We start from the raw sequence: 25,531 nt of genomic DNA, 5'->3' as shown, positions 1-25,531 counted from the left end.
TTAATTAAAAATACAATGTAAATTGATATAAAACAAAAGAAAGATATATTTTGTGTTTGGAAACCTGTTTCGTTTTGTGGATATTAAAAAGAAGTATGAAAAACACACGATCTATAAACCACGAGCTCCACCAGCCGACCCCAAGACCGATATAGGAAAACATATCGTGCTGCAATTATTGGGTTGGCTGTGCCATGTCAACAGGATGGATAAAGATGCCACCGGTATATTAGTACGAGCCACTTGACGTTACGCCATCCGAGGGAAGAACAAAACTCCAATGGAAGGATCAAGTTTAATATGATATCACAAAACATGGCATCCAAAGTTAGAGAAGCGAAGTAGAAGTTCGGTAAAATTAGAGACCATAACATGGTAACTATTACAGGATAAACTTTTTTTCTTTGAAATAAAATAACAGAATTCAAATTTATACTAGATTTCCCAAACGATGAGCTTGGTTCAGAGATTGACACATAATTTATCAAATATTGGAAAAACGGAACCCTTAAGTTGAAAGAAGTATCTTGCAGCCATCGGAAAAGGTAAATATGATATTGCATCTTAATATAATATATACATACATAATTTTGAAAATTACATACAAAATAAAGAAAAATAACATCTGGCGATACAAATCATCTGCGCATTGTATTCTTATTAATTCAACAAATTACATAATTGTATTGCGAATTTTATTTCTGATTGGCGAAAATCCGGATCCAAAGCATTGGTGAAAGAAGCCATGACAATGAACTGGTGCAAGAAGCCATGACAATGAACTGGTGCAAGAAGCCATGACAATGAACTGGTTCAAAAAGCCAAGACAATGAACTGGTGCAAGATGCTATGACAATGAACTGGTGCAAGATGCTATGACCATGAACTGGTGCAAGATGCTGTGACAATGAACTGGTGCAAGATTCTATGACGATGAACTGGTGCAAGATGCTATGACAATGAACTGGTGCAAAATGCTATGACAATGAATTCGTGAAATCATGTGTCACTCCCTTGTAAATGTCATTGGTGATTCACCTAAATTTTCACCTATGACATGTCACTTGCACCTATGATTCAACTCATGATTTGTCATCGAACATTTTCCTGGGTAATTACTGCTACAGTCGTTCGTTATATTCGCACCTGCTGGTCAAATACACGAAGTGAGACCAAACTTCCCAGCAGAGGCGGCGGGATTAACATATAACCTTGATGAGCTTCGTTAAGACAACAACGTTAACATGGAGCTGACACAGGAAATAAACAGGTTGCTCGATGAGCATAAGTGAAGTGTTGTAACATTGAGGCCAGTATAAGTGAATCGTGGGCAACGGCCAAGTCACCCTTGAACCCTAGGAAGAAGAAGATAGGACCTCAGTCACATTTGGTGACGTTAAGCTGACTGATTCCTGTCGTACGTGGAATTCAGGAACCAGAAATCCAAGCCCCATATAGTGAAACAGGGAGTTCCCAAGGTGTGATGATATCTCCGGAACTGTTTAACCCCTACCTCTCCTGTATTCCACGCTCTCCATACTGCATTAAGATGGTAACGTATGCGGATGATTGTACGATCTTGGCTACAGATACCTTCTCTGATGTCATCCCACACGAGGAATATGCAAATATCCACCACTTAATCTACGGCCACTCTGTTCACCACATGGACTGCAGAGGTCAGCACTGAACTGAATTTCATGGTCGATGGTAGCAAAATTCCGACCACTAACTACCCCAATATTTTAGGGGTCACGTTCGGCAGCATATCCAAGGTACCCTGGCCGGCAGCATTTGGGATGCAGACAAAGAAGCCTTTTTGACCACAAATAACTCTAAAAGTCGGCTTGGCAGATTTTGTAGACACTGGGAAAGTGTAGTTAAAATCCTCTTGATACCCAAAATTGGGAAGTTTCTTTTTTACTAAACTTTCTGGTTGTGAAAATTTTAGCTACTTTAGTTACAACCAGAAAACGTAGCTAAAATCCTCAATATGGACTTATTGGCATTACAATGTATGAATAATAAATAAATAAATAAAATTGGGAGGTACCGTTATAGAGGGGGTTATTCCAAAAATTCGACCCATGAGAACAATTTTTGGAGGTGCAGTTTTGTAGTCACTGGAAACCTTAAATATCCAATTACAGCTAATTCGCTCAGGAGAGTTATCTAAAAGTCTCAAAACCACAAATGGGGATGTAACTTTATATGGGGGCTATACCAAAACGTTGCTCTATGACTACACCTTCTGGTGGAAATCATAGATATCTAATTATCTCAGGGAAAACTTTCGGTATCAAAAATATTGGTGACGATGAAGATACATACCCAAGAACAAATAACGTTATAACCTAGACAAATTAAGCTTAAAACAGCAATTAAGGTCCTACATATAGCTTAAAATAGAACTGCCCAGTACACTTTTTTACAGGAGAAGCTCCCCAAGTCAACTCCACATCATTCATGACGAATGCATACATAAATACCCTCCACACAGATTTCTTGTTGCTTAGTGTATAATCAATTTAGTATTATACATATTTTCTCAATCGAATATGGTAATATACGTAAACTTGAATTGCTTTTTTCCGAATAAATAAAATTGATAAAAACGTCATATTTTTAGCATTGAATTATTTGCCTACAGCAGTTCAACTGATAATGGGGTAAACGCTGTTGTGGTGTGTTCGCGTGTGTATGTGCATGTATGGGCCACATAATATAGTAAATATACTAAAGAATTTTGATTGATAATTAAACCGTTGTCCAGTATCTCGGTGTGGTTGAAAGCCGGTAAAGAAATGAAATCAAAACTAAAGGTCAATAATATGTAAATCACGATTACATTTCAGTGTGTACTCTTTGGGAAGATGGCCACGTTTTTTTGGTGAGTAATTTCACCATTTTTTAGTTGATACTAGATTTTGAAATATGTGTAGTCAGTAGGTTTTGGAGAAAACTGATTATTTTGATGGATGTGTTTGGAGAATTTTAGTTAGGTATTGGTTCCAAGGATAAGTGGCTTCCGACCCAATGTTTTGCATTCATGGTGAAGATTTTCTCAAGGGTTTTTAACGGCAATATTTCGTTATTCTACTACACTCTAGACATGGTTGCAAAGTAGATAAAATCACGTAAAATTATTAATTTCCCTCCTTATTGAGATGGGTTGCTGAAATGCTGAATACATTTATGGGGAGTTTGAACTATAGTGGTGTATGAAGAACTATAGTGGTGTATGAAGAGTGGTCCATCAAACCATTTTCTCATCATCCATCGTCTCCGTTAGCATACAACCCGAATTCACAACCTCTGACCGCCAACTGTATTTTTCTGAATCATGTGAAAGCAGATGGGCAAGGATTCAGAGAATTTAGCAATCAACACTTCAGAGAGCGGTCCGTTTCCTCAGATCCGCAGGTAGCTGAGAGAATCCGCTCGCTGATAATCGAATTCCCGACCAAATTAGTAGAGGCGACAGGATTAGCAAATGAGCGTGAAGAGCTTCGTCGTACCAACCCTGAATACCCAAGAGTTAGGGAACAAACTCTTGAAGACAACAGGCTTGTAAGTGAGCATAAGCGGAAAAAGTGGATAGATCACCTGTTATTTAACTTTGAAACGATTGGCTCAGACCTCTTAGTATATGAGTGGACGCCAGTTCCTTGTAGGATTCAGAAAAAATATTGCCAAGACCCGTAGAGTGAACAGGGAGCTCCCCAAGGTATGGTGATATCTCCTGAACTGTTTAACCTCTACCTTTCTAAAATTCCACACCTCCCAGACGTCGGGTCATATCGTCGAGTACATATGTGATAGATTAAATGTTAAAAAATCCGTCGCTAAATCCACTGCCATACTGATACTGATCACGACATATGGGTCGATGGTGCCCTGATTCCGATCACTAACTACCCCAAGATATTGGGGTGTAACGTTCGACAGCTTGTTTAAGTCGTCCGCGTAAACCACAGCTATTTACATCAAGATGGAGATAGGAACAAGGTCCTCAAATTTGTGGCCGGCAACACTGGCAGGGTGCTGACATAGACACTTTGTTGACCACAAAGCAATAGGCCGATCTGTGGTAAGCTATGCGGCGGCAGCGCGTTATGCAAATAATAGCGCTACGCAGTGGAAGAATATTCAATTCTTCCAGAATGCCAACCTGAGGACTACCAGTGCATCATCACAATAACATGTTATAGATGCAGTACCCGTTTGGGAGTTACCGCCGTGAGCATCCCTGTCAGAATCTAGTGGACCGGCTAGAGAAGATAGGTCCAAAGGTACAAGCGAGAACCTCTGGATCAACGAGCCTATAAAGCAGCCATGCAGTGGAGCATGCAGTATAAATGTACAATACTGTACTCGAAGACCACCCGAATCCATTGCAGCAGATAAACACAAGCTGCCAAAGCAAACACGAATGGTTTTAGCCCAGTTAAGATCCAGACAATGCCAATTCTATCGGTACCGAATTGCTGGCACGATACCGAACACATGCCCTACATGTGGTTTGGGACCACACGTCACGCTGCAATTGTTTATCTGCCCAGCTAACCCCACTCACCTGTCTCCTGATTCTTTATGGACGCAACCGGTCCAGGTTGCAGAATTTTAATCTGGACATGGAGGAACCAGAACCCGATAACTGAAAAAATACACGAAAGAACTTATTTGCGTTGCTACAACAACAGCAAGTTATTGTGGCGAGTTTTCTAAAAAGTATGCCAAAATGTTTAGTTCAAGGCTCTAAACGTGGTCTCAAATGCGTAGACTTAACCAACGAATACAACCTCCTGAATACAACGATATATATTTTTTTCTTGGACCTTAAATTTTCCATAAGTACCTATTTTTGGGAAAGGGTCTATCGCCAGATACGCTGTGCAATCTCCTTTAGAAATTACGTGTGTGGGTGGAAAGCATTCGTCCGGAATTTTGTTCACCTATGGGCCGGGACCAACACCGGCTAGGCTTTTAAAACTCCCTTAAAGACTCCTATTTCGGGAAATGTGGACTTTGACCTAAAAAATTAATTTTTGAAATTGCCCTGGTTGATTGTAAAAATATGGGAAAAGTCATGGGTACTTATGAACTGACAAGAACGACCCGGCTCGGCATCGAACTTCTAAAATAACAAGACTTCTCTAAAGGCAAAAAAAAAAAAAAAAAAAACGTGGGAAACTATTCGATAATTAACATATACTAATCGGATTATCTTTGCATGAAAAATATATCTGAATATGAACCTGCATTGGCTTTGCCTAATAAAAATTCGAAATTACCTACCACTTACTGATAACATAAAACAAAATGAAAGTAGGACACACTATAAAATCGTCGCATGGGTTTATTTTATCACACTCTCCCACTGTGTCATTCATACAAACAGAACATATCCGCAAATCCATGACATTTTCATTCAACGTCAGCACTTCTATTCTTCTTCATCACTCCAAATTATGCCGGCCTTCATAAAAATATAATTAAATCAAACCTCAACTTTTTTATGACAATGGGATGGTGTGTATGTAATGTTTTCTAAATATAAACACGATGATGTCCCCAAAATCTGAGTGTCACCTCAAACAAAGAAACCTTAATTAGTTTTCCTTGCGGGGAGGCAAAAGTGGAGAGCAGGCTGTATGGATGGCTGGGTTGTTGATAAACAGGATTCAAACAAAAAATAAAAACAATTAAAAAACTGTTTTTAGTGGACACATACTTGAACCAAACACACCAAACCACATGCGATTGGCTGCTGGCTGAATAGTCGGTTGGTGGTGTTGTTGTTTTGTTAATGAAAGCCACAACAAAAAACATTAGCGGCATTCAACCAACCAACCATAACAACAAAAAGACAAATATTGTTTTCCCATTTACAACTCTTTCTCTTCTTCTGCTTTTCAACAATTAATGAAAAAATGGTAGGTAGAGACAAAACGTAATTAACTCACAAGCATCCAAAATTTTCAATTTTCATTGTTTTGCATACATTTTTGATTTCTCCAACAAAATACAATATTAATTTTTCAATCTTTTGCAATAATTAAAAAAGAAGCATCAGCCTTTCGGCCAATTTAAAATTTAATTAAAACAAAAACAAAATTGCGTTGTCAATTCCATTCCATGTCAATATGTCAATTTAGTTGATAAAATGCAAAACAACATTTTCCCCCACCACATCACCACCAACAATCAATTTTTTCTGGTTCGTGGAAATTCTTTTCTGTAACATATTTTTTTGCTTTTTCTGTTTATATTTTCTTTTCACACTCGCTGAATTTTACCTTACGTTTACGGGAACGTTTCTTCTCCGACATTGTTAATTTGTTTCAATTCAATAATATTCAATTTTCAATATTTTATTCGGCAATTAGTTTTCTGAAGTGATTTTTTAACAATTTTTCACTGCGTGTTTCTGTTTCGTAGTTATGGTTTGATTGTATTAGTGCGACTGACGATAATAGGTATTAGTAAATCGAGTTTCGATTAATCGATTTTTTGCATGAATAGTTCAAAAATTCGAAGACGACTTTTGATCATGGACAAAATCGAATGCTCTGTTCCAGCACTCCAAGAATCTAATAGTACATTTACATTTACGAAATCGAGCGGATTTCAACTGTCAATTCCTTTGTGTATACGTCACATGAAATCTCATCTGAAATCCATTGGATTTCATTTGACGTTTAAGCAATTGACAATTGAAATCGAGTAGATTTCGTAAATGTAAACCAAATGGAAGTTGTGCATGTGGAGTTATGATTTCACAACATCCTTCGATGCAGTCCACACGTACCCAGCAAAATATTTAATTTAAACAAGTAAAAAAGCGTTAAGTTCGGCCGGGCCGAACTTTTCATACCCTCCACCATAAAATATTCTGAACTAAAATGGAATAATTAAATTTCATTCCTGTCCCCAACTTTAAGTGGGTACGTTAAAATAGTTCTGTACGATAACTCAAAAGTTTGCACAAATTTGTACAAACTTTTACAAAATGCTGTTCGATAACAAACTTCTTCAGTAAAAGAGAAATGAGAAGTACTTGCAAGTAGTTGCAAGAACTTGCAAATACTTTTTACTTGCGAAGTTATCGAACAGGCCTAATGTCAGATAATGTACATAAAAGTTGTGTTCCAGAACCTGCAAAATAGTACTATATTGTACTATTTTTAAAATTTTTACTAGAAAAGCGTTCCTGTACCCCAAAAAGTAGCAAAAATTGTACCCAAATTTAAGAGAGCAGAGACAAAAATGGCTTTCTCTTCTACTATTTTCTACTACACAAATTTCGTGTAGTAGAAAGTAGCAATGCTATTTGACGTTTATTTGATAGAATAAAAACAACAAAAAAACAAAAAATTAAAAGCAATACAACAAATTTGAAAACAAAAAATAAAAAGTTATTTTCAATTAATTGATTAATTTTTAAATTTGACTGAATGGATAGAGAATTATTTGTGTAGCTTCTGGAAGATTCCAGCAGCGAAAGTGAATTCCTGTTTGAGGAATCTGATGACGGGGAGATAATAGAGAATTTAGTGTGGTCGGTAAAAGGTAAGTTGAAAACTGTAATATGACTTTCGAAATTTTAAGATTTTAAGGAAGACGAAACTCAATTGTCAACTATAGGACTTCGGTTATCACCAAATACACTACGGAAGAGCTTAAAATGCACTTTCGCATATCCAGAACCATGTTTAACACGCTAAGTTCAATGTTTGCGGACAGGGAATATTTTAAAAATCTCCGTGCTGACAAAAGGATGTCCAGCGAGGACCATGTTGCAATTTTTCTTTGGTTCGCTGGACACGAAGCCTGCCGTGTTAGGGACATTTCGGATCGGTTCAACATAACCATATCAACTGTAAGCAGGGCGATAACTCGAGTAACAAACTTTTTGAGCCGCCTCAGTCCACAAGTTATAAAGTGGCCCACCGATGAAGAAAAAGCTGCATCTAGTCAGTTTTTCAAAACTAAGTGTGGTTTACAGGCGCCATTGGTAAGAACAATTTATTACTGAATATAATGCAAAAAACTGCTTGGCGATGAGGCTCGCGGGGCATATATGCAATATATTTTATAATTGGTATGTTGTAAGGCTGGTATAGATGATGATTCATACGAGACCAATATTTACAGTCCACACCGTAGAGTGCTGTTGACATGTGTGTGCACATTTTGGGAGAACTTGGTGCTATGGTCACCGGTAGGAAGGTCTGTTCTAAGGGCCTTTTCGAGGACAAAAAGAGTAGAGCGGTGTATACTATCCGCTAATTTTGAAGTGGCTTTTCCTCAATCATTTTCTGTGTCGTTATTTATTTTGCTGGGTTGATATGTCTTCAGATAAGTAAGTCAAAAGCTTTTAAATCTTACAACCCCTTGCTAATAGACTTATTAGTAGTCCATGCATTATTATACAACGTTTTCCAATCAATCTGATTATAAATTGCTTTATACCACCATTATTTAATTTCTATTCATTTTTAGGTCTTATTAAAGGATTCATTTAAAATTTGCAAATCTGATCATAATGTGGGAAATTTAAGAACACAAACCATTAAAAAAAAAACTTATGTACTGCCATTGATTATTTTTAAATTCCATGTACTTAAATTGATTTTAATAATAATTTTATTTATATTTTAAATTACATAGTATCAGTCTTATAACGAGTTTATAACGAGTGTCCCAACTAGAACGCAATTTTTAAATTTTAAATAAAACACAGATATTTAAAAACAATCGTGAAACTTGAAGCATTGTGGCGTTTTTTTATTGGGATAGCGTTTGCAATTTTGTTTTTTTTTTTTTTTTCAAAATAGTCTGGCTTAATCCCATTGTTGTTGTTTTAATATTTTAAAACAACTATTTTATTAGTGGAAAAGATTTGGCATTGTTCGCCAAGGGGTAAGGCAACACCACAATGCTTCAAATTGAAGACACTGGCACGACGTGTGTTGTTTTTGCTGTAAAGCAGACCAACCAAATTTTGGTGTGTGCATTCGTCGAAATTCGACGATACATACAAGTGGAAGAGGTTTGAATTGTTTTCGCAGACACTTTCGTCGGAGTTGTATGAGGTTGCCAAGGAAAAAACTTCTCATTGAACTTTTTTCTTTGCTTACCTTTATACTTCGAGCTGACGATTGATGTTTGGGTATAAAAAGTTTCTTGTTGAAGAAGTTATTGAAAAATAACTTCGGTGGAGAATATCCACAAACAAGGGAACTGATGAGATCCAGTGGCGTGGATCGAAACTATAGTATTCCCTGCCTTACCCATTGGCGAACAATGCCAAATCTATTCCACTAATAAAATAGTTGTTTTAAAATATTAAAACAACAACAATGGGATTAAGCCAGACTATTTTGGAAAAAACAAAATTACAATCGTGAAACTTTATTATAATTGTTCAAATGTCAAACAATGACACTCCGAATGGCGCCAAATTTATTTTAAAATTGCATTCTAGTTGGGACATCCTTTATTATGTATTATATAGATGTTCTATTATTTTGATCAATGAAGAGTAAGCATTTGGCATATAATTTCAAGGAACACAAAAAGTATTATTTACACAGTAGTATTATTTTGTGGTACAAATATGTATATAGTATAATTAAATTGAATGATTATTTAAAATAAATAAAAAAATTAAATTTAATAGTTATTGTTGCAGAAGTGAGATACAATTTTTTCGAGCAATTCTAATTTTCTATCAGATTTTTTTCTTTGGCCTCCAAGTGTTGCATCACCCCAAAATGAAAATTCTTTTTTTCCTCCGCTATTTCCTGGAGCACCTTCAATGCCTTTTGCTTTGGGTTGCATTTTTCTATACCTGGGAATTGATATATGTAGTTGCAATTTTTAAAGTAAATAAATTGTTGTATATTGTTTTAATTACATATTTTCTCGCTGGTAGACTTTTTTGGACTTGGAGTATCTGAAAAATAACCAGTAAAAAGGCGTTAAGTTCGGACGGGCGGGATTTTTTTATCCTCCACCATGAGCTAATATAGAGTAAATAATTTTCTTTCTCCACCTAAATATCAAATTATAACTAATTCGGTCTTAAAATGTAGCTAAAAACGTCAAAACAGCTTAAATCGGGCGGTACCGTTAAATGGGGGCTATACCAAAACGTGGATCGATATAGCCCATCTTCATACTTGATCTAAGTTCAGACCAGACATATGTGTACAAAATTTCAGCGCCCCTATGTCAACTCGTTCGAACGATAGCGTGATTACAACAGACGGACGGACGGACGGACATGGCTAAATCGACTTACGCTGATCAAGAATAAATACATACTATGAGTTACAAACCGAATGACAAACTTAATATACCCTCCATATTATAGTGGAGGGTAGAAAAATACGTTTAAGTAAATTCACATTTGCACTGTTCCCGATTTCCCAAAAAACCTGGTCAAAAATCAAAAAATTAGTGTATTCTGACCTAACCGTGGCTACTAATGCTTTTTCGGCCCGCGGCCTATTAACTTTAGTATGCATTTCTTACCGCTGTCATCCGAATACTCGTTCATATTGTCACTTTTGCCTGCCTTCCCCTCAAGATTCTCGTTCCCCAGGACATATTCTGGGTTAATAGATTTTTTTTCGACGAAAAGACCAACCAGTTCCCTATTAAAAAGTAAAGGAAAGCTCATGTCGCCAATCTACCATATTAAATCTACACCACAGCCTGTATCATAATGAAAGAAAGTTTTATTTTATTGATTGGAAACAAACGATATTAAAATTCTGCAATTTTATACAACAAACTTACATCTCAAACTGACACGTCATTTTGTTTCGACCTGTGAGGGAGTTGTGTAACTTGGCCTTTTTATAACGCCTTTCCATTGTGCGGAATTTCGTCTGCACTTGCTCTGCAGAAAATACGTACCTGTAATTAGACAATAATCAAGTAAAAAATCAGTCGGCTTTGTCGACAGAGATATACCCTCAGGTTCTGGAATAATGAAAAGAAGCAAAGACCTCGACACATAAGCAGCTGGTTTTCTGGCAAAGGAATAAAGAAATGTAGGAACCACATTTGAATTAGGTCGAACTTGGTCTTTAGTCTTTTACAGATATGACTTCAGCTAGAAAGCCATGCTTCTTATGTGTAGAGGCCTTAAGGTGTTTAATACATTTATTAAGTTATAGTAGTTTACATTTACGAAATCCACCCGATTTCAGTTGTCAATTCCTTTGCATAAACATCAAACTCATCTGAAATCCATTGGATTTCATTTGACGTTTATACAATAAAATTGACAGTTGAAATCCGATGGATTTCGTAAATGTAAATGTACTATTACGGTTGTAATGAGTACTGCGAAAACTATTCGATACATTAACCGCGAACAGCTCTGAACCTGTTCTTAAGTCCAACTATTTGAACTTTTGTGAGTATGGTACCGGAAGTAGTGGACTAATATAATCAATATTCTAACATGATAAAGTGTGAAAGAAATATTACAATGCGCAAAGGTTGGAGCCCAATGTCAATCACTCCTTTGTATAGTGGTCGTGCCCATCATGCACTTCAGTTGGTTACCGTGGATTTTATAGAGCTTTTGGGCAATTATGTCGGGAAGCATGAAATTGCCCAAAGAAAAACATTTTAACGCAGTAGAAAGGAACAAGAAGAACTTTGAAAAAAAATGCACCCTTAAACTGCACTTGGGCTTTTGTGAGGGAGGTGGACGGATATAGTCCACATTCGAAGCCGATATATGTATGAAATATTTCGACGAGCTAAGTTCGGACCCAATCGGTTACTCCCTTCGAGAGTTATTTTGAACTTAATTATTGCAGACTCCATAGCAACAGCTCCAAAATCCGTACATTAATAACAGAAACACAAGCCATGGCTCCATACGGGTGTCAGAATGAAGAGCAGACACATTTTCATGTACAGATGAATAAGATTATTGAGAGATGCCTTTGGGGCATGGCGACGTCGGATGAAAAGTAATAGCAGTCCACCTATCTACGATCATCTGACATAACCAAAGATTGTTATATTACAAGTTCATTATATGCCGCGATTATTAATTGCCTAAGGAAGAAGGATATATGACAAATATATGGGTTTTCAACTTACCCATCATCTTGTAGTTTTTTCGGCAATCACTTGCCAAAGTTTCTTTTTGTTTTTTAAATAAGCGCTCTTACCAACCTTTGGCAAGAGCACGTCCAACAGCGATAGCATTAATTTTACTGGAGCTTCCTACCAGAATTGTTTTTTCGAACTTGAATTTTTTGCAAAATCAAGCTCCAAACACGATTGTTTTCCCGAAGTTGAACTTTCTGCAAAATCAGGCGCCAAACAGGATTGTTTTCCCGAAGTTGAACTTTCTGCAAAATGAAGCTGCAAACAGGATAGTTTTCCCGAACTTGAATTTTCATCAAAATAAACCTCCACGTATTTAATTATATTTTCTGAAAACAAACAATTTTTAACTAAGCATTAATATAAATTTTTTGCCACTTACCGGCCAAGTAGTCCATTTTCAGTTTAATTCCCAAAATTCGCTTCGTTTGTATCTATTTTATTTAATTTAAGGGCAGCTTATGACTTTTTTATTCTGTATCCACAAAGAATATTTTGTTGTGTCAGTTTTTTGACAAGTTTTGCTTGGACGCTACAATTACTATTTTTTGCTACTATTTTCCATTCCCGTACATTTCTGCCAAATGAGTATTCTCAGAGCGATTCTGACAGTTCTCTCTTTTGCAACTTTTCCCATTCAAAAAGTACTGGAACAAAGCTAAAATGTTTCATTCGCTAGGCCCTTTTTATGGTGCATATATCTAACTATGTATGTTGACAATTTTTGGTGGGCTAGAAATTGGGAGGTACCGTTATATAGGGGTTATAATAAAACATGGACTTATGTTGACAGTTTTTGATGGGAGCCTTTAATGTCAAATAACTCCTAATTCGGTTAAAAATTGTACCTAGAATCCTCAAAATACCGAAAATCGGTACATAACGTGGGAACTTCAAATGTCATTAACAGCTAGTTCGGAGGTATGTAGGCTATACGAAAATATGAACTTAAATAAACAAATTTTGTTTCAAATTACAGAAAGTTCGCCCAAAAAATAAAGCTAAGGTACGGAAAATCGGGAGGTTTGTTTTGGGGCTACACCAAAAACATGGACCTACGTTCGGTTAAACATTTTAAGTAAAATCCTCAAAGTACCGAAAATCGGGAAGTATCGTTATATTGAGGCTATGTTGAAAATTGTTGATGCAGATATGTGATGACCACTACAACCTTCAAATGTCAAATTACAGTTAGTTCGGCTAAAAATTTTAGCTAAAATTGCCAATTACTGAAAATTGGGAGGTACCGTTATGTGGGAGCTATATCCGAACATGGACCTATGTTGACAATTTTTGATGGAGAGGTGTTGTGACCACTAAGAACTTCAAATGTCAAATTACTGCTAGTTCGGTTTAATATTGTAGTTAAAATCATCAAATTACTGAAAATCGGGAGGTACTTTTATATGGGAGCATTATCAATACATCGACCTTTCTTGACAATTTTTGGTGGAGAGGTGTGGTGACCACTAAGAACTTGAAATGTCAAATGTTCAAACTACAGATAATTCGAAAATCCGTTATACCGAGGTACCGCTATATGGGACTATACCAAAACATGGACCTACGTTCATAATTATTTCGAATACAAGTTTTTTGGTCACTAAGAACCCTAAATATCAAATTATAGCTAATTCGGTCTAGAAATGTGAATTTAAACGTCAAAGTACCTGACGTTATATGGGGGCTATTCCAAAACATGGACCTATGTCCACTAGTTATATGTATAAGTTTATTGACATTTAAGAACCCTAATGTCAATTTATAGCTAAATCGGTCTGTAAATGTAACTAAAAACGTCAAAATGCTATAAATCGGGGGTACCGCTATATGGGGGCTATACCAAAACGTGGAACTATGTCCACTAATTTTGTTATATAAGTTTATTTACACTCATGGTAGAACAAGAAAAGGTAGCAGCAATACCCAGCTGACTGAACTGAGTTGTAGTGTTATGCCAAGTTTATACTTGCGCTCCAAAATCCACTGGATTTCACGAAATCCTGAAATACACCCCGGTGTTTACACTTATTTTTTTGTTGATTTCAAACATATCACAATGATCAAGGTGGATGCATATGCGCAGCTGATCGAACATGAATTTTCAAAACAAGTTGTTGTAAATTGAATTAAGCATCAAAAATATACGACAATATAGAACTTTAAAACTTTATTTGGAAAATTATCGTAAAATGATCTATATATCGTATTAATTGTGTATAGTACTAACAAATGAAAATATCAAAAAATGATTTTATCGTTGAGACTTCGTTATAATAAATTTTAGCTCTGTTCCAGAACTAAAAAGATTTTACAATGTTTACCACTTTTACACATTTTCGTTCCCTTACAGAAAATTTATATGAAAATCGTTTACGACTTTTACAACTTTTACCACTTTATAAAGTACGGGAACAGGCCATTTGATAGATAAAAATTGTGCTCAGAACCTGCACAAAATTAGTACTTGCAGTAGTTTTCCCGTTTATTGCTAAAAATGCGTTCCCATACTCCGAAATCTAGCAAGACTTGCACTTCTCTTTAAACAAAAATAGCGCCGAATAACACCCTCTTCTTCTGTTTTCTGCCATACAATTTTGGCCTAGTAGAAACTAGCAGCAAGCATGTTCATTGGCATCTAATATGATAGCCGATACGTTGATTTTGATATTTATGCTGGAGTTTTTGCAATTTCCGTCATTTTTCCGTTCCCTTATTTTTTAAGAAATTTGTATGGGGAAGCAAGTTTTGACAATTCGCTCTTTTTTCTAACATTACCATTAAAAAGTACGGGAACACAATAAAAAATATCATTGTAACAAAGTAATTTAATATTTTTTTCACATTGTTTACAAATTTTGATACTAAAATTTTTTGTTGCAGCAATTGACCATCTACCTTGTTTATTGTGATACGTGAAAAGTGTTGCAACTTTTGGTACTTTTTTAGGCAAAAGCAGGGTTGTATATCATGTGTACTGTGATTTCGATGTTGATTTCGCTGAAATCACGAAATGAGAGGATTTCATTTTTGTATGCGAAATCATGATAAATTTTGCTGGATTCCGCGCGAAATCACGAAACGCCTTCGAAATCACGAAACGACGCCGAATGTAAACCAAACATTAGTGTCAAATTTCATATGACATTTTATACATTCATTTCTATTTCGATGTACATTAGGGACATATGTTTTTTGAGAAAAAAATATATCATTCGGAAAAAACCATTTCCCAGAAAGACTTCTTCATATCAATGATATGTAACCTCCTCCAAGTTCAAACGATAAGCCGCGCAGTAAATCACCGCTTGTAGAGGCGATACAACGTTCGTTAATATGTGAGGTATTTTGTTAAAATTTAAAAAAATAAAGCCCTAATAAACATGTGCTTCTTTGATTTCTAAAACAAAACATTGAAAAAGCTTCTCCTTTTTCTATGAATTTCCAGCGACCCCCAAACTTTTCTGCAAGAATTCTACTTTCTGCTAGAATTTACGCATTTAGTGGAATGATGTGGAACCATAAAAATTGAAAATGTAACGAATTTTCATTCATGTTTTCCAAAATATTCAACCAAATGTGAAAAATTATTAGTTTTTTAAATTCCAATAATTTATAGACATTTCCTTGTTTTGTTTACAAATACAACTGGCAGTAACGTTACAAACAAAAACAAATTCCTTTGTGGTTGTTGTTCGAGTTGTATTTGTTGTAGTATTAACTTTACCTTGTATTTGTTCTACCATGATTTACACTTAAGAACCCTTGTTACGAACCCCTTCCTGCTGCGGCATCGAGCCCGGTCCTCCGGCAGCTCAGGACTCATTGATCGGGGGGTGGCTTCTCAACCCACCGGGCTACAACCCAAAAGGGTAACAGAAAATAATGTAATCTTCAACTGATATGTTAATCTTAACCGGACCCACTCACTATACTAGGACCTTGATGGACAGTCCCGCACTATGCCCACCCTTCCTGAGCTTGAAACTCCTTTCTTTAAATTTTGATCAAGCCCCCGCATACCACACACTAGAACCCACTTACCTCAATCCAACATTGCCCCCTTTTCCAATATCTAACACATCATTTTTATATTAATGGTACATCACAAAACATCCATAATTTATTATAAAAGGTAATAACAATAATTTAAGGATCAAAGTTGCCTCTTTCTTTTCTTTTGGAGAATAATACCAGAATATTTTTCTAACAAAGAATTAGACGCAATTTAAAGGATGGTCTCGTGGATTTCTCTTTTTTACTGCTTCCAATTGATTTTCTCTTAGTGTATCCTACCTATAAAAGAGCTCTCTTATCGGCCTTTAATAGCAACCTATTTCCAATTCTTTCGTTGCTCGCATTCCAAAAGACTAATGTTCATCAAGAAATCTACCAGAACTCCCTTTCGCCTGTCAAATTTTCATTAATTCAGGTATTAATCCCTTACAAACAAAATAATACTTTACGATAATATAAAATAAAACCTAATCACTACATTTTATGAACATATCTCGACTGCATTATTTAAATTATTTTATATGATTTTTAATTTTTTTTTTCCTTCTTTACTAATTCAATATTTTTCTTATTTGCAGGTTCACTCAGCTCACGGATATGACCGCACACATATAGCTTATTATCCTTCCCAGCAAATTATTCCGCCCTCCTGTTACCAACGTTTGTGGGAGGGTAATCTACAGAAGACTACGTGAGACAGAACAAACAGACAACATGCACATAAGAATTTAAACCTCTCCATCTGTACCACCAACACACTTACATCTGGATATGATCCTCTTCGATACGACTCCAGGATTACTGTCGACTAGTGATAGACTCTTTAAACTTTTTAATATAGAGTGTAATAAACACCCCAATGTATTTATAATAAATTTATTTTTTTTTATGGATAATTCCACGCAAATATAATAAACCTTTTTTTTGCCACCAGGCGTTGTTTATCACCTATGGATAATATTTGTGGTGTTTCGAACACAATGTTTAGGTTTCTTTATAGAAGTTTCCACCGGCTTGATTTATAAAAAATGGCCCTTTTCCTAGCCGCTGCTCCTTTTATAAGCTCGGATCAGACCAATTCGCCATTTCTTTTCCGCCAAACCATTATTTACATCGAGTAAATAAAGAGATTTTTTTTTTAGTTGTAGCCAAATTATTCACCTTGCTACTGTCAAAGTGAAAGCCAACCGAACATAGCTTCATATAATATGTTGCCACTAACAATAGCTATTCTACAAATCTGGCAATCCTGGCAATTTTCAAACTGTTACTTTAAACCAGGTTTTAAACCCAACACGCAACACCCTAAATGTCAAAATATAGCTTAATCGACCTGAAAATATAGCTAAAAACGTCAAAATACCCTAAATCGGGGGGCACCGTTATATGGGGGCTATACTAAAACGTGGACCTATGTCGACAAGTTTCGTCATATAAGTTTATTGACATTTAAGAACCCTGAATGTCAAATTATAGCTACATCGGTCTGAAAATGTAGCTAAAAACGTCAACATACCATAAATCGGGGTACCGTTATATGGGGGCAATACCAAAACGTGAACCATCATCGAACTTGACCTGCCTGCAAACAAAATACGCATTTTCCCAAAATTTCAGACAATTTTGGTGGAGAGGTGTGGTGACCACTAAGAACTTCAAATGTCAAATGTTCAAATTACAGCTAATTCGGTTAAAACTTGTAGGTAAAAATCTCAAAATACCGAAAATCAGGTGGTACCGTTATATGGGGCAATACCAAAACATGTGGCTATGTTCATAATTTTTTCGAATATAAGTTTTTTGTCACTAAGAACCCTAAATATCAAATTATAGCTAATTCGGTCCAGAAATGCGACTTAAATCTTCAAAATACCTGAAATCGGGCGGTAACGTTATATGGGGGCTATTCCAAAACATTGATCTATGTCCACTAGTTTTGTTATATAAGTTTATTGACACTTAAGAACCCTAAATGTCCATTTATAGCTAAACCGGTCTGAAAATGTAGCTAAAAACGTCAAAATACCGTAAATCGGGGGTACCGTTATATGGGGGCTATACCAAAACGTGGGCCTATGTCCACAACTTTTGTTATATAAGTTTATTGACACTTAAGAACCCTAAATGTCAAATTATAGGTACATCGGTGTAAAAATTTAGCTAAAAACGGCAAAATACCGTAAATCGGGGGGTACCGTTATATGGGGGCTATACCAAAACGTGGACCTATATCCACAACTTTTGTTATATAAATTTATTGACACTAAAGAACCCTAAATGTCAAATTATAGCTACATCGGTCTCAAAATGTAGCTAAAAGCGACAAAATACCGCAAATCGGGGGGTACCGTTATATGGGGGCTATACCAAAACGTGGACCTATGTCCACAACTTTTGATATGTAAGTTTATTGGAATATAAGAACCCTAAATATCAAATTATAGCTACATCGGTCTGAAAATGTAGCAAAAAACGTCAAAATATCGTAAATCGGGGTGTACCGTTATATGGGGGCTATACTAAAACGTGGACCTATGCCCACAAGTTTTGTTATATAAGTTTATTGACACTTAAGAACCCTAAATGTCAAATTATACCTAAATCGGTCTGAAAATGTAGCTAAAAACGTCAAAATACCGTAAATCGGGGGTACCGTTATATGGGGGCTATACCAAAACGTGGACCGATATAGCCCATCATCGAGCTTGACCTGCCTGCAAACAAAAGACGCATTTTCCCAAAATTTCAGCGTCCTATCTCCATTTTTGTGGATGCTAGAGTGATTACCACAGACGGACGGACGGACTTGCACAGATCGACTCAGAATTTTACCCTGATCAAGAATATATATACTTTATAGGGTCGCAAATGAGTATTTCAAAGCGTTACAAACGGAAAAACAAACTTAATATACCCTCCATACTATGGTGGAGGGTATAAAAAATTAAAAATGCCTAATTTCATGAAATTTTATAATGAAATTCACGCTAGTGTGGACCGGGACTAAGCAGTTGCTCTAGAGCGCTAGCATTTTTTTTCTAAAGACAACAAAAAAGAATATTAAAAATTCTAAGAATTTGTTATAAAATAAAGAAATACAAGCTAAACACGAACATTTTTGCGGTAATTCACGAGACGGAAATTCTTAATGGAGTGGATTTGGAGTCCATATCGAAAGCTGAACTAGTGATGGGATGGCAACATAAAAAACCTTTTGAAATATGAAGCAAATTCAGTTGGGGTTGTATAAAATGCAGAGAAAGAGGAAGTACATTTAGTTGTTTTTTAATGACGAATTTTTATAATTTGTAGTAATGTAATAATGTTCTTAATAGTACGTTTATATATAACCGGTCTTAACAAACCCACTGGGTTTTAAATGTCAATTCCATTACATATACGTCAAACAAATCCTCATAAAGAAGGTTAACCCCGCAAACGCTCTAATATAAACAGCATATAATATTCTTGTTTTAAACAAATTAAAAAATTTAATATTATTTATTTTGGGATATTTTGCAATGGCTTGCATTTTTACTGCATCTTAAGATTGATCCGAAGAGTGCATTTAAATTCATTTCAAAACACTACTTCAAAAGCTGTGATTTGGATCGAAAATGGAGTTCATCCTAGCTGTGTGCTGTGGAAGCAAAATGGAGAGCGTCCTAGCTGCGCGCTCTCTTGTAAAATTCGTAAGTGAATTCATAGAAAAAGATGTACTCCAACGGCACATGTACTGTACACTTGTACTGATTAAACTGCATCCACGGATGCACAATTTGTTTATATTGTTTTTGGAATACTCGAATGAAAAAATTTAAATTGACATAAAGCTTTGGCTAACCTTTCTTATTAAACCATGGAAACAGGCAGTTAAATAGAATAGGGCAAACCAGTTCGAAATTTCCTTGGCCTTCTTTATTCTTTTATTTTTATTATGTCAAAAATGAAGCAGGAAAGCAATGCAATCAGGCAGAGCAGCTTATGTAAGCAGGCCTTAAGAGCCAGCAACGCTGATCGCATAACATTATTAAAAATATTGTAGTCGAATAAAATCAAACCATACAAATACAACTCTGATTTACTAACACATAAGCTTGGTTCCAGAACAAACAAGTTTTTACACATTTTTACTCGAAATGCGTTCCCGTACACCAATAAAGTTGCAAAATGTTCACTTCTCTTTGAACAAAAATGGCGCTGAATAGATTTCTCTTTAGAAACTTTTTACACGACAAATTTGAGCGAGCAAAAATGTGCAACGTGTTCGCCGGCTTCCGATTGGCTGACACGCCGACTTTGACATTTATTTCCACTTTTTTGACGTTTCTGCCATTTTTCCGTTCCCGTGTGCGTTGAACTCATTTTTGACGGTTCTCTCTTTTGCACATTTTTCCATTAAAAAAGTATTGGAACGGAGCTATTCATACATTTGTCGGCTGTCTCCCAGCTGTCCATAATTTTTCACAGACAGTAGAGTTAACAAATTTTTGACATTTTTGTAAAAATAAGTGAGATAATTGGTTTGTTCCGGTACTGCAAGAATCTACTAATTTTTACTATTTTTTTCCGACAACATAAAGGAAAAAATGTTATCGTAGTGAAAAATAGTAGCTTCTTGCAGGTTCTGGAACAGAGCAAAAAATTGAAATATGTAGGAAACAACAGTACATGAACAAAAACAAAATATGTGAACGGGAAAGAAATCGACGATTTTCATTCAAAATTTTACAGCTGTTTTTGCAGTTGTCTGGACGCCTACGTCACACAGGCAAGTTTTGGGTTTTTGACAATCAATACATGACAGTTTAGTTCATGTATTGCTTTCAAAAACTCAAAACTTGCATGTGTGACGTAGGCGTCCCGACAACTGCAAAAACACTTGTAAAGTAATATTTTGCATATTTCACACATTTTATATATTTAGTGCATTAAAACATCCGGCTCTGACAAATAACATCAGTCAGCTGTTTTTATCACCCTGTTGTTTCATCACACAGCTGTTCGTTGTTTTGATTTCAAAATCTAATTTACGGGGTTTAAGATTCGAAGGATTCGACGTAAGCAGGATTCCCTTCCCCATTGAATAAAAATTACATTTAAAATAACACCATCTCTGATTTAAACTTTAAAACGGTAATGTCCCAATGACAACGTAATTTAATAAAAACAAATAGAATTTGTCGTTCATTGTTGTTTCCATTTGATAAAAATCGATTATATAAACGTAATCAATGTTTACAAAGCTATTCCTAATCCCGAGATTGGGGGGATCACATCTCCAACAACAAATGAGGCAAATGCACATCAAAAGAGCTGATCTGTATAGGGTAAGTAAATGAAGGACATGGAAAGATAAGTTATTTCTGAGCGATTTGGGTAAATAACACCAACTAAAAATAATCTACCCCTCAATGCATTTTTAATAATTCTTTTCGGCTTAACTCTAGTTTAGTAAAAACTCTCCGATTTTTTTGAAATTTTTACCAGAGGTAGATATTGTTGCGCTGATCACGGAAATGTATAATTTTCTTGGGGGACGGACCCGGTTATTGGACCCGAAAGTTCGGGTACAAAACCCGGGTTGGATATCATTGGAAAGCTTATGGAAATACCTATCCAACAAGTGGTCATATGATTATTTCCAGATGGTCAGGTGATATAATCCAAAAACTGATTTTTGGACCCGGATTTTTCCATAAAACCCTCAAAAAGTCGATAATGGGCCCATTATGGGTGCTCGCTTAATGTATGTCAGATTATAGCTCCCACTTTAACCTTTCCAAAATGGTGCTATATGTTGTGATATCTTCTCTGGATCCAGAGATACGGCTCTTAGAATCTCGAAAACCCGGTCTCTCCAAGTGGCTATTTATAGAAAAAAATTATAATTTAAAAATACATTTTGTTCCCGTTCTCGAGATTTGCACCTGTCCATAGGAGAAAGTCTTAAATCCCCGGCCGAAGGCCGTCTATGTAAAGAAACATTTATAATTTAAAAGAAAAATGTGTTCCCGTTCCCTAGATTTGCACCTGTCCATAGGAGAAAGTTTTAAATCCCCGGCCGAAGGCCGGCTACTTAAAGAAAAATTTATAATTTAAAAGAAAATTTTGTTCCCGTTCCCGAGATTTGCGCCTGTCCATAGGAGAAAGTCTTAAATCCCCGGCCGAAGGCCGGCTATTTGAAAAAAAATTATAAGTTAAAAGAAAATTTTATTCAATTTAGAAATTTAAAATTTCTCATAGACACCTACATATAATGTAAAGAAACGAGCCCTACAGAACCGAGTTCTGAAGATTCTAAGGGCCATATCTCTGGATCCAGAGAAGGTATTACAACATATAGCACCATTTTGGAAAGGTTAAAGTGCGAGCTATAATCTGACATACATTAAGCGGGCTCCCATAATGGACCCATTTTCGACTTTTTGAGGGTTTTATGGAAAAATCCGGGTCCAAAAATCAGTTTTTGGGTTATATCACCTGACCACCTGAAAATAACCCCATCATATGACCACTTGTTGGATAGGTATTTCCATAAGCTTTCCAATGATACCAATTCTGTAGCAAGAAGAGCCGGGTCCAACCCGGGTTTTGTACCCGGACTTTCGGGTCCAATAACTGGGTAACCGGGTCCGTCCCCCAAGGAAATTATACATTTCCGTGATCAGCGCAACAATATCTACCTCTGGAAAAAAATTTAAAAAAAAAATCGGAGAGTTTTTACTAAACTAGAGTTGTTCCTTCTTTTCTTCTTTCCCTAGAAATGCTGCTTTATCCTGGGTGTAGAAGAAAGCGCTGATCAAAACACTGTCCGCCGAGCCTATATAGAATTGGTAAAGAAGGTTCATCCTGATTCTGGCCTGCCAGAAGCTTCTGCTGAACGTTTCCAAGAAGTAGATGAAGCTTTCAAAGTTCTGCAAGAGAAATTTGCCAAAAATCGACGTGGCATATATGAAGATGATGAGGAGGAGGTGCCCGATATACGTCACACAGCACCTCAACATCGTCAATATTTAAGTTTTGATGGTTTGGGAGTGGGTAATCCATTTCAACGACAAAAACAATATCAACAAATTAAGGCCATGAAGGCACAAGAACGGGTGCTTAAACATCGCATCGATAAGTCGCAAGCCGATGAGAAAACGGTTATGAAAAAGGGCACATTCTTCAAGAAGCACGACATTAAAACTAAATATGGATTTGATCGTTTGGTTGAGGACTATATACAAGAGGCAATGTCGAGGGGTGATTTCAACAATCTGAGTTGTGCTGGTAAGCCTTTGACACAGGCTCAAACACAAAATCCATATTTAGATTTTACCACCCACAAATTAAATAAGATACTTATTGATAATGGTTTCACACCGGAATGGATAATGTTACAGCGTGACGTACGTGAAGCTTTGGAAAAGTTGAAAAATAAAATGAAGCAAGAACGTATTTATTATGGAGAATACCCACTCAATGAAGCTGAAGAGAATCAATGGCAAGAGTTTTTGAAAAACTTTAGCTACGAAGTGCAACAGATCAATAAGAATATTGATAAGTACAATTTAATTGTTCCCATATTTGATCATCAATTCTTTCGTGTTAATTTACAAAAGCTGGGCGAAAAAATACTCAAAGATTCCACATTGGCGTGTAATCAAAAAAGACCCCAATCATTGTCTGAGTCATCACACAATGCCAGCAGCCATGGAAAATCAGATTTTTTCTCCTTTATTGGTTCATGGTTTTGAATGAATGCCTATATGGCATCTTGAATGTGATAATTAGTTGTACCTACAGAAAAATGTAGCATGTGATATTTTTAGTTTTCTTTCTTACTTAATTCGAAAATATAAACAATTGTTATTTATTATTATTAAATTTTGTAATTGTTATACACATTAACATTTCAACTTAATTTCTAGCAACATATTTTGTTATTTGTCTTTTTTCGTGTTAGGCAAATACCACTTTGCCGTCTTTGTTTAGGCGGGCCAAGCCATTGGCAACCAAACGCAAGGCCTTGGGGAAAGCAAAGTATTCAGCATAATGGATTCTTTCGGTAAGTGTTTCCTCAGTATCTCCCGGCAAAATGGGTACAGAAGATTGTACCACAATGGCACCAGTATCCACACCCTAGAAACAAGCAATAAAAACAACAAACAACATAAGTAAAATGAAATAAAAAGAAAACAAACATAATTCCAACTTACTTCATCAACAAAATGTACAGTACACCCGGATTCCTTGTCACCGGCCTCCAAAGCCTTCTTCTGCACATGTAACCCCGGATGTTTGGGCAACAGGGACGGGTGAATATTCAACAATTTACCACGCCATAACTTAACAAATGGCTCACTTAGCACACGCATAAAACCGGCCAAACAAACAATATCAACTTTCATTTGCATCAAATGTTTGGACATTTCCTCATCAAACGCCTCGCGAGTCTTAAAGTCTTTATGGCTAATAATTATGCTTGGAATGCCAGCTTTCTGGGCCCGCTCAATTCCCTTAACTCCTGCCTTATTTGAAATCACCAAAACAATGTCTGAATTTAAACCTTGTGATGTATCGCGGGAGGCATCAATTAAGGCTTGAAGATTTGTACCCGAACCCGATATTAAAACAGCTACCCTCTTACGTGGTGCTGCAATAACACGCTTTGTATGCTCCAAACATTGCTCAAAATTATCCACCACAACTTGTGGTGCCGTAGGCGATTCCCGGCGCTTTACAACACCCACTTTACTGGCTCTTTCCGAAAATTCTATCAACTCCATTACTTGTCGTTCATGTTTAGGATCCACCACCAAAACCATACCCAAACCACAATTATAGGTTCTTTGCATTTCTTCCGGTTTGACATTACCTTCTTGGGCAAGCCAGGCAAAAACTGGTGGTATGGTAAAGTTTTGGGCATTCAATTGAACCGCCAAATCTTTTCTCAAGACACGAGGTATGTTTTCCGTTAAGCCACCACCGGTAATGTGGGCCATTGCCTTTACCAAACCTTTTTGTATCAGAGGTTTTAAGGCATTTACATAAATTTTTGTGGGCCTTAAGAATTCTTCGCCAAACGTTAGATTGCTAAAGGGGGCCTTGTCATCAAAGGTTACCCCGGCCAATTTCATGACTGCATGGACCAAACTAAAACCATTACTGTGTACCCCGGATGAAGGCAGGCCAATCAAAACATCACCAGGTTGTATTTTATCAGTTAAAGGCAATATGCGATCATGCTCAGCAATGCCCAAGGAAAATCCAGCCAAATCATAGACTTTGGGTTTATACAACAAAGGAACCTCCGAAATGTGGGACTCTGTAACAAAGAAAGGAGCTTAAATTTTGTGGGACTTCAACAAATACTTTATGTAAC

General features: G+C 36.3%; 3 protein-coding genes and 1 long non-coding RNA gene across 6 annotated transcripts in view; 1 reads left to right on the top strand and 3 right to left on the bottom strand.

Annotated features, from left to right (window-relative positions):
- The window catches only part of Trp1 (translocation protein 1), a 29,335-nt gene extending 22,832 nt beyond the window's left edge, over positions 1-6,503 (bottom strand). The window contains exon 1 of one of the 2 annotated variants that reach the window (XM_073967880.1): positions 6,300-6,503. In XM_073967880.1, coding sequence (XP_073823981.1) covers positions 6,300-6,332 — 33 coding nt within the window. In that variant the 5' untranslated portion in view covers positions 6,333-6,503. The remainder of the gene's footprint in view (positions 1-6,299) is intronic. The other variant, XM_073967883.1, reaches the window with a different exon arrangement.
- Positions 6,504-9,623: 3,120 nt separating this feature from the next.
- Positions 9,624-12,716, bottom strand: LOC141392816 (uncharacterized). Of its 2 annotated transcripts, XR_012409884.1 has the most exons (6): positions 12,527-12,716; positions 12,136-12,473; positions 10,810-10,929; positions 10,543-10,725; positions 9,923-9,961; positions 9,624-9,856 (listed from the first exon to the last, which is right to left on the bottom strand). It is a non-coding gene; the product is annotated as an uncharacterized lncRNA (long non-coding RNA). The 2 variants fall into 2 exon arrangements; XR_012409883.1 differs by having other exon boundaries at positions 9,624-9,961.
- Positions 12,717-21,152: 8,436 nt separating this feature from the next.
- LOC141394057 (dnaJ homolog subfamily C member 28) lies at positions 21,153-24,082 on the top strand. Its single transcript, XM_073967874.1, has 2 exons — positions 21,153-21,491; positions 22,926-24,082. The coding sequence occupies exons 1-2, from the start codon at positions 21,396-21,398 to the stop codon at positions 23,901-23,903; spliced, it is 1,074 nt and encodes a 357-aa protein (XP_073823975.1). The 5' UTR covers positions 21,153-21,395; the 3' UTR covers positions 23,904-24,082.
- Positions 23,972-25,531, bottom strand: part of Gart (trifunctional purine biosynthetic protein adenosine-3 Gart) — a 57,724-nt gene continuing 56,164 nt past the window's right edge. Inside the window, exons 9-10 of the mRNA XM_073967873.1 lie at positions 24,366-25,474; positions 23,972-24,288 (exon numbers count right to left, since the gene is read on the bottom strand). Coding sequence (XP_073823974.1) covers positions 24,109-24,288; positions 24,366-25,474 — 1,289 coding nt within the window. The 3' untranslated portion in view covers positions 23,972-24,108. The remainder of the gene's footprint in view (positions 24,289-24,365; positions 25,475-25,531) is intronic.

This window comes from Musca autumnalis, unplaced genomic scaffold (assembly GCF_047663935.1).
Source record: "Musca autumnalis isolate F117 unplaced genomic scaffold, ASM4766393v1 scaffold_2, whole genome shotgun sequence".
NCBI lineage: Eukaryota > Metazoa > Arthropoda > Insecta > Diptera > Muscidae > Musca > Musca autumnalis.
Note: the sequence above shows the minus strand (reverse complement) of the source record. Positions and strands in the feature narration are given on the sequence as shown.

Excerpts from the sequence above, each read along its gene's own strand:
- LOC141394057 (XM_073967874.1), top strand. The coding sequence starts at position 21,396 with ATGTTTACAAAGCTATTCCTAATCCCGAGATTGGGGGGATCACATCTC. Across the intron at positions 21,492-22,925 it reads AAAGAGCTGATCTGTATAGG|AAATGCTGCTTTATCCTGGG; the intron begins GTAAGTAAATGA and ends TTCTTTCCCTAG.